Consider the following 16,221-nt stretch of genomic DNA (forward strand, 5'->3'; position numbering starts at 1 on the left):
ATGGAATACAAAATATCTATGTAAATCAAAAAGTTTAAAGAACCAATAGCGCTGGAATTGATTTTTTTGCTATAACGATTACTAAAACATTTAAGTAAATAAAGATATTTCGTTATGATTTTTCAGCATATTCGAATTGTTGATTATTTCGAAATTTAAGGATGTTTAAGAAATCATGATTGATTTCCGATTTCATAAATTTTGATTAGAATTAAAAATAAAAGATTTAGTATTTAGATAAGGAATATACTATAATAAGGATTATTAGTACTCGCATATATTAGGAATATTCGTATTGTTAGTTTATTTAATTCAAAAATTATAATTTGCGGATTTAAAGGAAGATCTTCTCGAGATTTTAGGAATATAATCGAGATTTTAGTAACAAATGTGATCACATTAAATTTTTGAAAGATTTGAAATATTTGTGTCCAAATTGTTAGAAACAAATTAGGATAGATAATTTTTGGTTAGTATCTTTTTTAATATTTTCAAATCTTAAGAATTAAACCCATTGACATTATATTGTTGAATTTATTTTTTTAAAATTACGTAATATTAAATAAAAAAATTAAATAACTAACTATTTTCATTTGATGGTGTAGACAAATTATTATTATTATTTATGTAATTTAATTACAAATAACAAATATTAATTTTTATAACAAAACAAATTATTTTCGTAAGAACAATTTTTTCCCAAATCAATATTTTACAAAATATTTATTTTAATCACATTTTCTTTCTATATAGAAATAAATAGTTAAATAATTATTGTTAGAAGTAGTTAAGGTAATTAACAAATATGGTTAGTTTAGATATATTATATATATTTCCAATTTAGGTGTTAATTAAGAATTAATGTGGTTTTAAGACAACATTCCTAAAAATCCTTATCCTAGATCCGAATATAGTTAATCCCGGATAAAACCCGAATCCAAAAGACTTTTTGCAAAAATCTCCTGTAAAAATGTATATGTAGATACTTATGACATGAGCATTAAACTGTTAAAAAAAACCTCATAATTTTTCATTTATCTCAAAACAAACCCCAAACTAAAAGATTATATAAATAAACCTCAGAAAGTTACAGATCTTCAGGCTTTTAGTGGGCCTAGTTGAGCTAAATGTACTCGATTGGGTCAAAAGCAAATAGTTGGAAATATTTTAATTTTATTTCATTGTAAGCCTTACTTCTTTCCAATTTTTTAAAACTTTGAGCTCCGTCCCAGATTTCCTTGCCTCTAGCACAGAAGGTGTTTGATTAAATTCCTCTGAGAACATCTCTCTTTCACTGGGCGAAATCTTCCGACTTTCGATACTTTTCTGGAGTGGCTCTGCTTGGACTTCTCTTTTGTTTTTTATTTCCGTTCAGTTTTGAGCCTCCAGAATTCTCGGAGCTCGTCTGAAACCTCACTTTCTGGTTTCTAATGTAAGTTAGAATTCTTCATACTCAGTTCTTCTTCTTCAATGTTATCTTCCTCTGTCTCGCTTACTTTTCTTAACACGGTTTCGGCCCGCAGGACTAAAGAGAACTCAATTAAAAAATTTGAAAATAGAAAAGACTAGGGTTAAGCGCCAATACAACTGGGAAAGAGCGGGAGAGTGTAAATTAAACTTCACCAATCTTCATTGCCTGTTGGCCTTCGGAGAAAAAATGCCTCCAGGGGTTCGCCAACTTACTGTCCTCGGAAAGTTCAAACCTTTCGGTCTAATCGCCGAAGCTACTGATGGTAAATCCCCGGACGATTCCTATCAGTATTTCCTCTTCGATCCTGAGCTCACTGGTGCTGATGGCAATGAAGCCAACTTCTCGCGGCAGAGAGAGCACGAGCTCTTCATCCGAGGCAACTGGTAAGAAGTGTATACAATTTACTGATTACTCTATAACTATGAATTCCTTATCATTGGTAATGCAAATAATTCATCATTTCAATTTAGAATGTGTTTTTCTTTTCTTCAAGTTTGACTCTTTCTTCCAGTAGTGTCCGTAGGGTTATGCTTAGGTAGAAGCTAATTTCATTGGATATTGGTATACCGCATCTAGCTGAATTCATGATCGTTTCTGTTCCTGATGATGAAATTTTGATTTGATGATAGCATAATCTGGACAAGCGGTTCGCGCGTCCTCAAGCGGTTTACCTTGTCTTCTGCCGTTATTAAGGTAATGTGTTTTTCTGTTGCCCTTAACCATGCTTTTCTGTTGTATTGGTGAGTGCGTTATACTGTCTATTTTAGTGTAAAGCTATTCTGTTCGTTCTACATGAATTAATAAAAACATAGACAAAAATTATTTTTCATCTAGTTTCATCTAACTCATAGCTTTTTATGTCATAGGCGTGCTGGAGCCACCTTGGTCGAGGGACAGAAGCTTTTCTTTGTGTGTTACAAATTGGTTGCTTAACAATATACAACACATCAGGTAATTGTGGCTAGATACCCCTGAACTATAATATTACTGCACTTATCCGACTTTTCCATAAGACTCTAATGGATTATTATATGGTTTAATGAAAGGATGATCTCATACTGTTGCACATAGTTGGTCCCTTTCTTTACCGTACTTGATTTATTTGAAATTGTGTAATTATAAATGAAAATTTATGGAATCAGATTATGTGGAATCGATTTCATGTAGCTTTCTGTGCATTTATCGCTTTTTGAACATTCAAGTAGATTATTAACTGCTATGGAATCAGATTAGCCGCTATTAATTTCTATTTTTCCTTTCCTCTGCTCTTGGAAATATATTGCTTTATTCCTTTTTACTTGTTGGCTAGATCTCTGATTAATCAGTACTATTTGTCTCTTTTCTGAGTAACACGAGCTGAAGTAATTACTTTCTGATCTTTGGCAATTGTTGGCAACAGGCGAAGTTGTATCTGTTCCACTTCCGCGTACTGTCAAATCAATATGGTCTCTACCGTATGGTCTACTTCTTCAGCAAGCTACTGAAGTGAATCCAGCCTCACATGTTCCATTTTCTTCTGTTAGCCCCATCCTTAGTTCCCGTGAGATGCTGCGCCAAAAAAAAGAAGTTGGGAATAGTTCACCACAAAACTTCCATTCCCCAGGCACGCATGACCTTAACAAAAGAGATATGCCATACATGTCTTCCCATCTGATTCTAAGAGATCCATTAGAGGAACCTGGGGTAAATGAACTCATCATTTTGTTGATATTCCTTGTAACTTTATTTCTATTTCATGCCAGTCTTTCTTTATATTGGGACCTATATTATTTCTTTGTTGTTATCTCATCAACACATAAATGTTTTCCGGTGATGCAATACTTGGTTATACTTTTGATCTGGTAACTCATCTACTTACTTTTTATCTGGTAACTCACCTACTTACTTTTCATCTGGTAACTCATCTACTTACTTTCCAGCCAACCTATGTAGAAGAGAGGGGGAAGTTGAATATAATGAAGGACTACGATGAGAGAACAATTTGGACAAGTGACCTTCTACCTCTTATGACGTCGTATAACAAAGGTTTGTTAGTTTCTTCTCTGGTCGGGCTGAGCTTGGCTCATACGTTTTTAATTTTCATTGAAATACTTTGTCTTGGGTTTTTCAGGCAAGATGCAACATTCTGTGTGGGCGGCCGAATTTATAGAGTCAAACCTTGAAGCTTCTGCTTCATGTGCAAGCGGTATTGTTCCTGATGCTGTTCTCCCAAAGCGGATTTCTTTTCGTAGAATATGGCAAGCCAAAGGTGCTAAGAAAGCTGCATCTAAGGTGACAAATCTATCTAATGTTCTCGCTGTTGGTCGTGCTACCTTTATTTGGGGAAGATTGTTCTTTTTGTGGGTTCTGTTACTGAAGTATTTACTATTCTTTTTGATTTTCACAAGTGCCTCAAAATATATTTCAGGTCTTTTTGGCAACTGATGATGCAGTCCCAGTAATTTGCTTTCTAATTCTAGAACAAAAGAAGCTGTTATCGGTGGGACTCCAAACTGTTGAAATAAATAACGAAATCCTGTTCGATGTTAAGGCTGATGTAAGCTGGAGTGTCTCTGCGATTGCTGCTGCACCTGTTGTTGTGACACGTTCTCAGTAAGTTCCTACTTACAATTTTTTTTGTCCTCTCTGTCACTGTAAATGAGACTATTTCTGTCGTCCTGTGATGAGTATGACAATGCTTTTTTCTATTTCCTTGTAGAGTGAAAATAGGACTGCTTCCACATTTGGATATCATTGTTTTATCTCCAGAAAATGACCTCTTTCTCTATGTAGGTTCTTGTTATGTACCGTACCGTTTTCTTTGTTAAATATCTTCCTAATGTTGTCTGTTTAATTCATCTATATTATCATCTGTAGTCAGGAAAACAATGTCTCTGTAGATATGTATTGCCTTCTTGGTTGGGAGAAAGTATTGGTTTCGGGGATGGAGTGTCTGCAAAAACAGATTCAGGTTTCAGGGACCTGAAGATCACAGGATTGTCTGATGCTGTGTTAGGATGTATCAATCTCTCAGTTAACCATTCACAGGTATGAATATCAATCCTTTTGAAATTCAAATGATAGTTTAGTCATTTTATCCTTTTGGACACAAATCACGTGATTGTTAGTACTTGTTTTTTGGGTTAGTCAAAATTTTCTTTTGTTTTAACTTGTTGTTTATACTATACTCTTGTAGATCTTTCGGTGTGCTTTAACTGGTAAACCTTCATCGTCACTTGCAAATGATTGCATAGCAGCCATAGCTGAGGGACTACGATCCGATCTGTACAGTTTATTTCTCTCTCTTCTTTGGGGAGATGGTCATTCTGACCAGAAAAGTTCCAGTATTCATTTTGAATGGGAAGCGTTATGCAACATTTTTCTGGAGATCTGTCAAAAGCCTACTGTTGTGCATCTGAAGCAACCCAAAACATCAGAGTCCTCCTGGGAGTTTCTTCTCAGCAGCAAATTTCATAAGACCTACTCTAGGTTTCACAATGGTATTACTTCAATAAATCGTTTGGATCTGGAAGGAATTGTCCCATTTGATTCCAAGATTTGTAGTGAAGAAACATTGGGCAGCTCATGTGAATTAATGGTCCAGAGTTTAGATTGTCTCCATGCAGTTTATGAGAGCTTGAAGATGGATAATCTACGGAAACAGTAAGCACATTGGTTTCACAAAGCTTTGTTCCGTACTTCTTGCCTGTTTTGCTTACAAAATGATTGGCTATCTTTTGATTGGTAACTTGCAAAAAGAGTTGTTTTTCCTCGTTTCTTAATTAGTTCTCTCTGGTTGCATGAAAGTATGAAATTCTGTAACATAAGTTCTGTTGCATATGCTTTGATTCAAACGTGGCACAAAAGTTGATTTAGCCGTATATGGTTTCCTGACAAAAAATAATTTTGCACCGACAACTGTAGTTTCATGCTAGACTGTTTGCCTAATACTCCTCTGTATAGTTTCTCACAGAAAACTAAAGTTTGATAGATCAGAAGAAGAGTTAAGATTGAATAGGTATATGACTTACTCGTTTTAATTTTTGACATCTATGTGTAGGGATTTGCATCACTTGGCTGTTTTGTTGTGCAATATCGCCAAGTTTCTGGATGAGAAGTGTTACTTAGATTACTACATACGTGATTTTCCTCGTCTGTCAACAACTATTGGGGCGTGCACAACCCTTTCTTCTAGCAGAAAACCCCCAAATTTATTTAGATGGCTTGAGAACTGTTTAAGGCGCGGATGTTTATCAACAAACTTTGATGACCTCCCAGATTTGATTCGTAGAGATGGGTGCTCGATAGTAAGCTGGGCAAGGAAAGTTGTTTCCTTCTACAGTGTGTTATTTGGTGATAAGCCAGAAGGACGGACACTTTCATCAGGTGTCCCCTGTAATATCGCGCCAGGATCATACTCAAGTAACGAGGAACTCACTATCTTAGCTATGGCAGGAGAGAGATTTGGGCTTCACCAACTGGATTTGCTACCTTCTGGTGTTTCTCTCCCGCTGAGACATGTAAGTTGGAATTTTGAGAGACTTGTAAATCTGAGGAATATGCAGGTGGAAATGATTAGCTGTTGATAACATCAGAGTGATGATTTCCATATACAGTGTGACGATTTTTGTATGGCTTTCCTGGGTCAGCCTACTTGTTATATCTTTTGCATATTATTTTTGTCTGTATTTTGTAGGCACTGGATAGCTGTCGGGAATCTCCTCCAGCTGACTGGCCAGCAATTGCTTATGTGCTTCTTGGACGAGAAGATATGGCCCTATCCGTCTTCAGAAATTTGAGTTCATCTAAAGAATTGGAGATGCAGTCAAATAAGAGTTTGATATCGATGTCCATACCGTACATGCTACATTTGCATCCAGTAATTGTTCCATCCTCTTTATCTGAGTCGATTGGCTTGGAAAACACTAAGATTGAGGATACAAATTCTGTGGATGGTTCTGTGATAGATGGAATGGAGCATATCTTCAACTCCTACACACAGTTACGGTATGGCCGGGATCTAAGGTTGAATGAGGTATATCTGCCTCACCCCATTTGACAATTCATTTTTTTAGCGTAATGATCACAATGTTCATTGCTCGAAACGGTTTCTGTGTGTGTTATATAAACTTTTGCATCTTTGTAAGCTATACTTATGTTGCATTGTTCTAAATTTTTTCACAAGGTAACTTGTTTGCTTGTAGTGCACTCTGTACCTCGTCTCATTGACTATATATCAGAAGACGTAGGCTTACGTCTGTGTCCTCTATTTGATTTGGTGTCTGTTGCATCTGAACTTTGCCACCACTTTGATATTCTGTATTAGTGGATGATTACAAAGTTTCATACTATGTAATCATCCCTCATTCTGCTAGTGTTGTTGATTGGCTATTCAAATGCTACCATCTATAATATTTAGGCACTTAAATTAACAATAAACCCATATTCTTTCTCTTGATGTTCTCTTTTCTTTTTCATTATTCCTTGTCATTTTAGGTTAGACGTCTTTTGTGCTCTGCAAGACCTGTGGTAGTTCAAACGTCGGCTAACCCTACTATATCAGATCAGGAGCAGCAACAGGTACAAATTTAGATATGTTCATTTCTAGATAATATTGTTATTTTTTACGTTGTAAATCTAACTACTACTAAAATCAAAGTTCGGAGAGATAGTTAAAGAAGTGATAATTCAGTAAAATCATTACATGTCATTTTAAGAAAAAATTTGTTGTGTTGAATTATTTCTATTATTCTATTTAAAACATATTTATACTACTAAAAAAATGTTAGTAGAGTGCATGTTTCAATTTATTATCGAAATGTATACTTTCACATCACATTTTTGTAATTATGTTACCAACTTATTTAAAAACTGAATTTAGATGCAGCTGCACTTCTATTTCTTGACATGGTAGAAGCCAGTGGCTCAGTTTTTGCTGAACTCTTTGTTTATCTTTAGTGTTTATAATGTTTGCTTTTTTTCGCTGGGGTAGGACCAGCTTTGGCGCATAGCACAGAGGACTGCTGTTCTTCCCCTCGGGCGTGGAGCATTTACATTATCAACGATACACACTCTTTTAACTGAGGTAATTTTCTATCTATAGTAGGAGCTAGACATGGTTCTTATCACTTGTATTTACTACTTGAAGATTTATATCCTCTCTGAAATTTTGCAGGCGTTTACTGTACCAAAGCTTGTTTTAGCTGGTCGACTGCCTGCTCAACAAAATGCCATTGTACGTAAAACTGTGGTTATGGTTTAGTACGGGACTATTACAAATTTGAAACATGTTATCTACTCTAATTTAGATGAAATAACGTTATTGCAATGGATTTTGTTATTACTGTGAAGATGGAAGTTACAATTTGCATGAAGCGGCAATTTCAAGGAATATATAATAATGAAAAATCTAGCCAACATTTGTTCTTTCCCAATTTTTTTTTTGATTTTATTACCATTTTAGCCACTATTATATTGAAGATTGCATATTTTTCTTACAGGTTAATCTAGATCCAAACATAAGGAATATCCAAGAACTAAAGACCTGGCCGGAGTTTCATAATGCTGTTGCTGCTGGTTTACGACTGGCTCCGCTTCAGGTTTGTGTTGTAAATTATCAGGACGTGTTATGTATCTGTTTAATTTTTGGATCTATGAAAGGCCAAAAGAGTATGTGACCAAATTGTGGTATGCGATCTCACTATGTATATTTATCATGCAAAAGGTACCCTTTCTTTACAGACAACCCAATTAATTCACTTATGTTTCTTCTTACATTTTGCTGCAGGGAAAGGTCTCCAGAACGTGGATTAAATACAATAAACCTGGAGATCCAAATGCTGTTCATGCTGGACTTCTGTTTGGACTCGGATTACAGGGATATTTGCATGTGTTAAACCTTAGTGACATATACCAATATTTCACTCAGGTTTGTTTCTATTGGCTCCTTTTTCCTTTTAGTTATTTATTTTTCATACTTGATATTGGGCAATAGTAACTAGTAAGACGTGCTAATTGAGGCTTAATACATATTCCATTCTTTGATGGAGATATATATGTGGATGGCTGCTGTATAGAGCATCACGCTACTCTGGCTCTTGATCAAAGTTATTGCTAGTTTTACCTGTTTGCTCGATTTCTTTGGATTAGCACATGTCTTCTATCATTGGGGCCATATATGTGGCTTAGTGAGGAGATATGAATGCAACATTAGATGCTACTATAATTTCTGTAGATTGATTTTCCATGTCTGCCTCATTTGATAATTGTGGTCGTTTAATTATTCCTTAATTATCACATATATAAGCCTTGTACCCTGGTGAAGTACTTTCTATTTTACCTTAATTGCCTCCTTCCTTTTTCTTGGTCTTTTAGGACCATGAGATCACTACGGTAGGTTTGATGCTTGGTCTGGCTGCTTCATACAGGAGAACAATGCAACCTGATATTGCAAAGGTAGAGATTCAGCTATTTGGTGGTCGTAGGCTCATATCTTGAATTGGCCTCTCAAGTATTTTTTGTTGATAGCGTCTCAACCAAAAACACTTTTTTCATTTAGGATATCCAAAGTCCCAATCAAACACTACTTTAGGATCTACCTATGCTTTCTTGTTAGTTTTAGATCTGATTAAATAATACTTTTCATTTTTGCACTGAAAGATGTCAATAATTCTTACTAGCATAATACTTTTAAAATTTTTAGTTCTAGCACTGGAAGTTCTAGATTTATTTGGTGCGCCCTGTGTGACTGTCTAATCCTTTCCCTAAGAATTTATTTTTCTTTGCGTACAGGCTCTCTTTTTCCATGTTCCGGCTCGATACCAAGCTTCATATGCTGAGTTTGAGATACCAACACTTCTACAGGTACAGATTGCTGTGATGTATACTAACTAAATTTGATTTTAGTTCTCTACAAGCAGTTAATGAAACTAGAAGTTGTATGGCAAGCAGTTGCAATGAATTTACTTACATATCCTAAAAGTAAAGCTATTTTTTCATGTCACGTAATTTCAACACTTTTGTTTATTTGAGCTTCCAATTGAAGTTAGCAATCTATGTCTAATATATGTGATTCCAACATTGTTAGTTATGATATTTTCCAAAGTTTCATTGATTTGATATTTTATTTGTGCCTTTTATGTGCCAATCTGCAACGCCTTTGGCTGGCATTTTTGAAACATTCATCTTTTATATCTCACATATATCTTGCCCTAGCAAAATCCATTGATTTTAGTCATCTCTGCAGAAGTGATGATCAAAGAATCTGGTTGATAGAGAAAGTAGGACTATGGTTAACTAGTGTAATTTTTCATAACACGCTATATTAAACTATTCTACAGTCTGCAGCTTTAGTCTCCGTTGGCATGCTATTTGAAGGATCAGCACACCTGCAGACAATGCAATTACTTTTGGTACTGTCTCCTCCATGTTTAGTTCTTTCACTTATGCTTGAAATTTGATATAGCATTCTTCCTGTCATCAAATCTCATTCTCTTCGTTACAGCATTATTACACATAAGGATCGTGTTTTAAGCACACTCGTTAGTGAATTACATGTGTGTATCTCAAGTTTTTGTTGGTCAAAGCAATAGATTTCATAACCTGCACTACGTGTCTATAGAACCTTCTTTCCTTTTTTGGAAATGGCTTGGAATTTTTTTTCCCCTTATTTCTTATCATCATCACATTCTTTGTTACTTTTAGTTTATAGGAAATAGGTGGATACATGATAGAACTGTATCCATACAGTTTTGCTTTTCTCAGATATTTAATTTCTTCTTAAATTTATAGTTTTCTCAGTGTTGCATCTTTGATACAGTTAGGTATATGAACTTCTATCACGTTGATAAGGTTCACGATCTATCTATTAGTTTAGCTGTGGATCCATTCCTAAATGTGAAATCGAGGAGTGAGTTAAAAACATCAATTATGTTCATGCATATCTTTTAATTGACAATTTAGTTTGCTGCAATTCCAGTGGATTGTCCCTTACCTTTCATATCCCTCATCGTACATGTTCTCAGGGTGAAATTGGCCGCAGAAGTGCCGGGGACAATGTCCTTGAAAGGGAGGGTTATGCTGTATCTGCAGGATTCTCACTTGGTCTTGTAGCTTTGGGTATGTCTTTTTGGTATTTGGCAACCAATTTTTTTTTTCTTCAGTTTAAGCTGACGCTGCGTTCTTTTTGGCTCAAGGCCGTGGAGGTGATGCGCTCGGTTCCATGGACTCCTTGGTCAATCGCTTACTCCAGTATTTAGGAGCGAAAGAGGTAAATTGCTCTGGATTTCAACTTAAGTGTATCCCACTTTAAATCATATCACATTGGATTTGTAAACAGTGCCTATTGTTGTACGGAACAACTCTTTGAATTTCTTACAGGAAAAATCTATCCTTGCACCATCACTTGAAAATCACCGAAGTGCTGCACAGGTTTCCCTGCATATCTGTTCGTCCTATATTCCTATGTGAAGCTTGTATTGTGCATAAACATGTGCCTTAAACACTTGCTGAATACTTGTAATGTGGGTATCATTTTTTTTCTGTCTCAGACAACAGACGGAAGCACTTCCAATGTTGATATAACTGCACCTGGAGCAATAATCGCTCTCACATTAATGTATCTTAAGGTGGGTCTTGAGGATAGTCTAACTATATAATGTGGAATGTGGACACTTTCAAAAAGCACTATATAATGTTTGTTGCAGACAGAATCAGAGGTCATCTTCTCAAAGCTCTCTATTCCTCAAACTCATTACGATTTGGAGTGCATTAGGCCTGATTTCATAATGCTCCGTGTCATTGCTCGGAACTTGATAATGTGGAGCAGGTAATTTTATCTTGCCTAATTAGGAGTGCGGTTATTGATGCTTCTAAGATAGCAAGTCTAATAGATTTCGTATTTTAGGATTTGTCCTACTTGTGATTGGATTCAGTCTCAAGTTCCTGAAGTTGTCAGAAATGGTATCAGCCACCTGCGAGATGACATGGATGATATGTATGAGGTGGATGTTGAAGCCCTTGTTCAGGCATACGTCAATATAGTGGCTGGGGCCTGCATTTCACTTGGTATATAATATACTTTTTGTGAGACATCAGTCTCTAATTAACTCATGATAATTATGACATGTATTGTTGTTTCTGATAGGGCTGAGATTTGCTGGTACGAGGGATGGAAATGCTCGTGACTTACTTAACAACTACGCCCTCTATCTTTTGAATGAGGTATATCATCCATGGAAATGTTATATTTGTTACTCCTTTTTCTCTTTCAAATGCTCATAATTCTATGGGTTTCCTTCTGATCATCTCTCTATGAGCTGATATGTTTTGACGTATGTAGATCAAGCCTCTTTCTGCTACACCTGGAAATGCATTTCCCAGGGGAATATCCAAATATGTTGATCGGGGAACGCTTGAAATGTGTCTTTATCTTATCATTATTTCTCTGTCAGTGGTAATACTTCTTAAAAATCTCCTGTCCAGCAATTTTCATTTTTCAACTCAGTCAGTAGCTTTATATCAAAGTACTCACTTGTGTAGGTCATGGCGGGATCAGGAGACTTGCAAGTATTTCGGTTGTTGAGATTTTTGCGCAGCCGGAACTCTGCTGATGGACATGCTAACTATGGCACGCAAATGGCGGTAAGTACTTTTTGTGGAAAATTAAGGTTCCTTTTGTTTCATGTAATTCAATTGCCTTGCATCTTATTTTTGAAATTTGGATATTATAATGTAATTTCTGGAGCAGTTATTTTCTTGAAGTGGCTGGCAATCTTAAACAAGAAAAAATCTCAAGTCACTGAGCACCCAGAAAAACATAAAGAAGTTCTACCTCATTTATTGCTTTAACCTCAATACTATGGCCAAAAGGCCCATAACAATTCGTCTCTAATGTATCAGTGACTTACTTGCACCGTGTAAAGTAATGAGATCGCAAAATAGCAAGCTTAGGATTGCATATTTATTGTTGAGCAGATTCCTTCTATTCTTTTTTTTTTTTTTTGAAATATGAGATAGGATAAGTTTCTTTCCTTTAGGTGAGCTTAGCCACAGGATTTTTGTTTCTTGGAGGCGGTATGCGAACATTTTCAACGAATGATGGCTCACTTGCAATGTTGCTCATTACTCTCTATCCACGGTTACCTTCTGGACCAAATGACAACCGTTGTCACCTCCAGGCAAGTTTAAATCTATTATTTATTCTTTGCATCACTCTTTTTTGTGTTTGGTTTGATTTGGTTGCTGTCCCTGTCTTATATGTCAATTCTATAGAGGCAAGAGTTTCTTTTCTATAGAAAATGTTACCTCAAGACCAATCACTTTGTGGATTGTGATATTAAAGACATGCTAAGCTTAGAAGTTGGTTTCTAACTGTTTTTGTGATATCCATGCTTTTGCCAGAATACTTTAAGGTGATTTTTTCTTTTTTTTTTAGGCATTCAGGCATTTATATGTCCTTGCAACAGAGGCTCGTTGGCTGCAGACCATTGATGTTGATTCTGGTCTGCCTGTCTATGCCCCTCTAGAAGTCACAGTAAAAGAGACAAAACTTTATTCAGAAACAAGATTTTGCGAGATTACACCGTGCATTCTGCCAGAGCGTGCTATTGTAAGAAAAGTTCAACATCTTGCCTTCACTTCCCTGCATATTCTTATTACAGAAAAAGACTACAGAAGTTTTCTTGATTTGCATGCTCACACTGCTTTCTACAAGATTATGAAAAATAATAGTTTTTCTGGGAGAAGCACATTTATGTTTTTTCATGAAATACCTGAGCGATTCTACCTGTTTGTTTTGTCCACCGTCACCTAAAAATGTATTGTATCCTGCAGCTAAAGAGAATTTGTGTATGTGGTCCTCGATACTGGCCCCAACAAATAGAGCTAGTCCCTGAAGGTAGTTGATACAGTTGCTTATATATTCCTTTTTTGTCCTTGGTCATTTTGTTTACCTGGTTTTAAGATATTTTATATTTCCAATGAAATATAGAGAAAAATTGGTGGAGCTTTGGGGACAAGAGTGATCCCTTCAATTCTGGTGTTATATATGTCAAAAGAAAAGTAGGAGCTTGTTCGTATGTTGATGATCCAGTTGGCTGTCAGTCGCTGCTTTCACGAGCAATGCATAAGGTTGTATACGCCATCATATACTCTCAACTCAGATAGATTAATTTGCAGTCGTAGAAAAATGGTTCTGATACTGGGTTGTATGCTTTCTGTGATACAGGTTTTTGGTTTAAGAACTCTGGGAGAATCTAATATGATTGCTAATAGTCATAGAGAACTGGACTCCGAAAGTGTTGATCACTTGGTCAGCACTTTCTCATCAGATCCAAGCCTGATAGCGTTTGCACAGTTGTGCTGTGACAAATCTTGGAATAACAGGTAAGTACTGTTTCATCCGGTTGATACACATGTCACATGTGTTTGTGCTTTTAGATCTCTTTGGCCTCTATATCCTAAAGTCATAACAGAGTTTGATAGAAGCCCCCAAAAGGGTGAATTCTCACAAATTCATTTATGCAGATCTGATTCTGAATTCAAGGAGTTCTGTCTGCAAGTGTTGTTTGACTGTATAAGCAAGGATAGACCAGCTCTTTTGCAGGTGATTGCTACTTAAAGCCACCTAACCCTATTATTCAATGTTTAACGAAACATTCTTGTTGGCATGTGTATTCTAATCTTGAGTATACGTTATATGATTCTTGTAGGTTTATTTATCCTTGTATACAACCATTGGTTCCATGGCTGATCTGCTTGTCAAAAGCGATAGTAACATGTGTGATTCACTTTCCATCTCAAGCCTCAAGGTACTGTTCCTGCAAATGATGGAACCGAAAGACAGAAAATTGGTTTACATTTTGTAATCAGCTTTGAGTTCCTATATTTGGATCTAATCTTATGATCTCAGGTTGCTCTTGCCTACAACGAAGCGGTATCAAGTGGAAGATTGGCCTCTTCAGGTGGCTTTGTACAATCAATCTTCTTATCATCGCTGAGAAAGCGATGTGAAGAGATTTTGAATTGTTCAACGGAGCTGAAGATTAATTTGAGGAATTATTTGACCTCAGAAGCATGGCCTGATGATAAGAGCTCAAAGTTGCAGAAAGATATAATAATTCTCTCATGGTATTTAAAATGGTTCAGCGTACCATCTCCATCGATCATCAAAGCAGCAGTGGAAAAGATCAAATCCAAGTCCAAAAACTCAACTTGGGCAATACCTTTGTTGCGGTTGTTGTTACCAAGTACGCATATTAGTGCGATTAGTGAAATTGATAGTGTGTTTTTTTCCTCAGATGAGACAACTGTATCGTGAAAACATGATTTCGTACTCTCTTCGTTTGGCCTATTAATTAGCAGATTAATATTGTGAGCAAAGCAATCATATGGTCAATTTCAAATGCGTATGACAAAAGCATATAATTCACGGACAGAACTAGTTAGTATAGAGCTTAGAATTTACTATTAAATGGGAAATAGCAAACAAACTTAAGAGGACAGATTCAATCATAATCCTTCAGTTATTTATTAGCTGTCTCTTAGTCGGTCGGGGGCATTACGTGGTTAAACGGACCGGGCTGTTTACACCTATTTCCAAATTGGCCCACCTCTAATGGGCTTTGAATTTGGCCCATAGTAATTATCGTTATTATGGCGCTTAGGGTAACGGTACGGAAGATCCCACTTCATTCCTTTCCTCTTGCGCTCGTCAAAAGATCTACCGGCGAATCGAATCTCTGTGAAATCGCAACTCTCAGGTAATTCTAAATCGATTCAGAAATTGTTCCGACGGCTCGAGCAAATCTCTTGGCTTTTTTTTCTCAGCTACCAGTCACTTTCGTTGCTTGTCTTAAGGCTGAAAAGGATTGATTTTGTTCTGTTAGGCGAAAGATTTTTCCCTAATTTTATTAACTTGTTAAAAATTCTTGTTAGTTTGCAGGATGAGGGAGTTTTTGAGAATTAAGACGTTCCAATGCGATGACAAAAAGTTCAGTATCATCTACCATTGTCCTCACTGTGTCTCCATCACCAACCTCCAGGTTTACCGGAGCGGACAAGTCTTCACGTTTGTGGACCGTGGGTCTCACTATCCTGTGGTGAACGTGACTTGGGAGGAGGATGGCAGTGTTCAGATCCAATGGCCAAGGCATGTCTGGATCTATTCAAGTTCTTCATTAGGTTGTAATAGATGTTGCTGCTTTGACAATTTGGATGCCTAGTTTTTTTTTCTTTTTATCAAGCAATCTGCTTTCTTGACATTTGGAATGTAATAAGAGACGAAACATGATTCCGAGTGCCTTAGGTTGCTATTGTATCAAGTGTTCAACATCTTTTCCTCACTTCCTCTGCTTATCTTTATGAACTGAAAAAGACTACTCTAGTTTTCTTGATTTGCATTATCACACTGCTTTATACATGATTTTGAAAACAAATCTAGTTTTTCTGGGAGAAGTCTCATTTGTGGCAACTGCAAGTTGAACATCAGAAAACTAGCTAGGGCCATATATGTCAGGTTGCTCTTGCTTACAATGAGGTGGTATCAAGTGGATGATTGGCATCTTCGGGTGGCTTTGTACAATCGATCTTCTTTAGCATCACTGACAAAGCTATGTGAATTGCTCGCTGAAGAGAAAGAGAAAGAAGTCTCATTTAGGATTACTTTACCAATATGCATCACGAAAACATTGGTTCACATCAACACTAATCCCGGCCAGAAGAGTGGTTCAACATTCATTAAGAACCACTGCATCGCACAATTGTTTCACATT

At 36.3% G+C, this 16,221-nt stretch overlaps 1 protein-coding gene across 6 annotated transcripts; it reads left to right on the forward strand.

Moving 5' to 3' along the window:
- Positions 1–1,078: 1,078 nt before the first annotated feature.
- On the forward strand, positions 1,079–15,792 carry LOC9309281 (anaphase-promoting complex subunit 1). 6 transcript variants are annotated; one of them, XM_021020248.1, is made up of 39 exons: positions 1,079–1,432; positions 1,524–1,854; positions 2,101–2,164; positions 2,338–2,422; positions 2,871–3,154; positions 3,391–3,496; positions 3,582–3,742; positions 3,879–4,063; positions 4,170–4,239; positions 4,328–4,498; positions 4,647–5,113; positions 5,511–5,970; positions 6,147–6,485; positions 6,947–7,030; positions 7,449–7,535; positions 7,626–7,685; positions 7,951–8,049; positions 8,238–8,378; positions 8,825–8,905; positions 9,242–9,313; positions 9,790–9,861; positions 10,474–10,567; positions 10,645–10,718; positions 10,829–10,879; positions 10,999–11,076; positions 11,155–11,276; positions 11,355–11,515; positions 11,595–11,671; positions 11,790–11,903; positions 11,990–12,091; positions 12,487–12,627; positions 12,885–13,058; positions 13,283–13,346; positions 13,440–13,579; positions 13,677–13,834; positions 13,976–14,054; positions 14,161–14,259; positions 14,361–15,210; positions 15,386–15,792. In XM_021020248.1, exons 2-38 carry the CDS (start codon positions 1,658–1,660, stop codon positions 14,766–14,768), a joined length of 5,421 nt encoding a protein of 1,806 aa, XP_020875907.1. In that variant the 5' UTR covers positions 1,079–1,432; positions 1,524–1,657; the 3' UTR covers positions 14,769–15,210; positions 15,386–15,792. The 6 variants fall into 6 exon arrangements, with proteins under 6 accessions (XP_020875907.1, XP_020875904.1, XP_020875906.1 ...); XM_021020245.1 differs by having other exon boundaries at positions 1,082–1,432; positions 7,443–7,535; XM_021020247.1 differs by having other exon boundaries at positions 1,082–1,432; positions 7,443–7,535; positions 15,393–15,792.
- Positions 15,793–16,221: the final 429 nt, after the last annotated feature.

The sequence above is a fragment of the Arabidopsis lyrata genome, assembly GCF_000004255.2.
Source record: "Arabidopsis lyrata subsp. lyrata unplaced genomic scaffold ARALYscaffold_6, whole genome shotgun sequence".
Lineage (NCBI taxonomy): Eukaryota > Viridiplantae > Streptophyta > Magnoliopsida > Brassicales > Brassicaceae > Arabidopsis > Arabidopsis lyrata.

Coding starts and splice junctions, on each gene's coding strand:
- LOC9309281 (XM_021020245.1), top strand. CDS start 1,658: ATGCCTCCAGGGGTTCGCCAACTTACTGTCCTCGGAAAGTTCAAACCT. Junction 3,497..3,581: donor TATGACGTCGTATAACAAAG/GTTTGTTAGTTT, acceptor TGGGTTTTTCAG/GCAAGATGCAACATTCTGTG. Junction 4,240..4,327: donor AAAATGACCTCTTTCTCTAT/GTAGGTTCTTGT, acceptor TATCATCTGTAG/TCAGGAAAACAATGTCTCTG.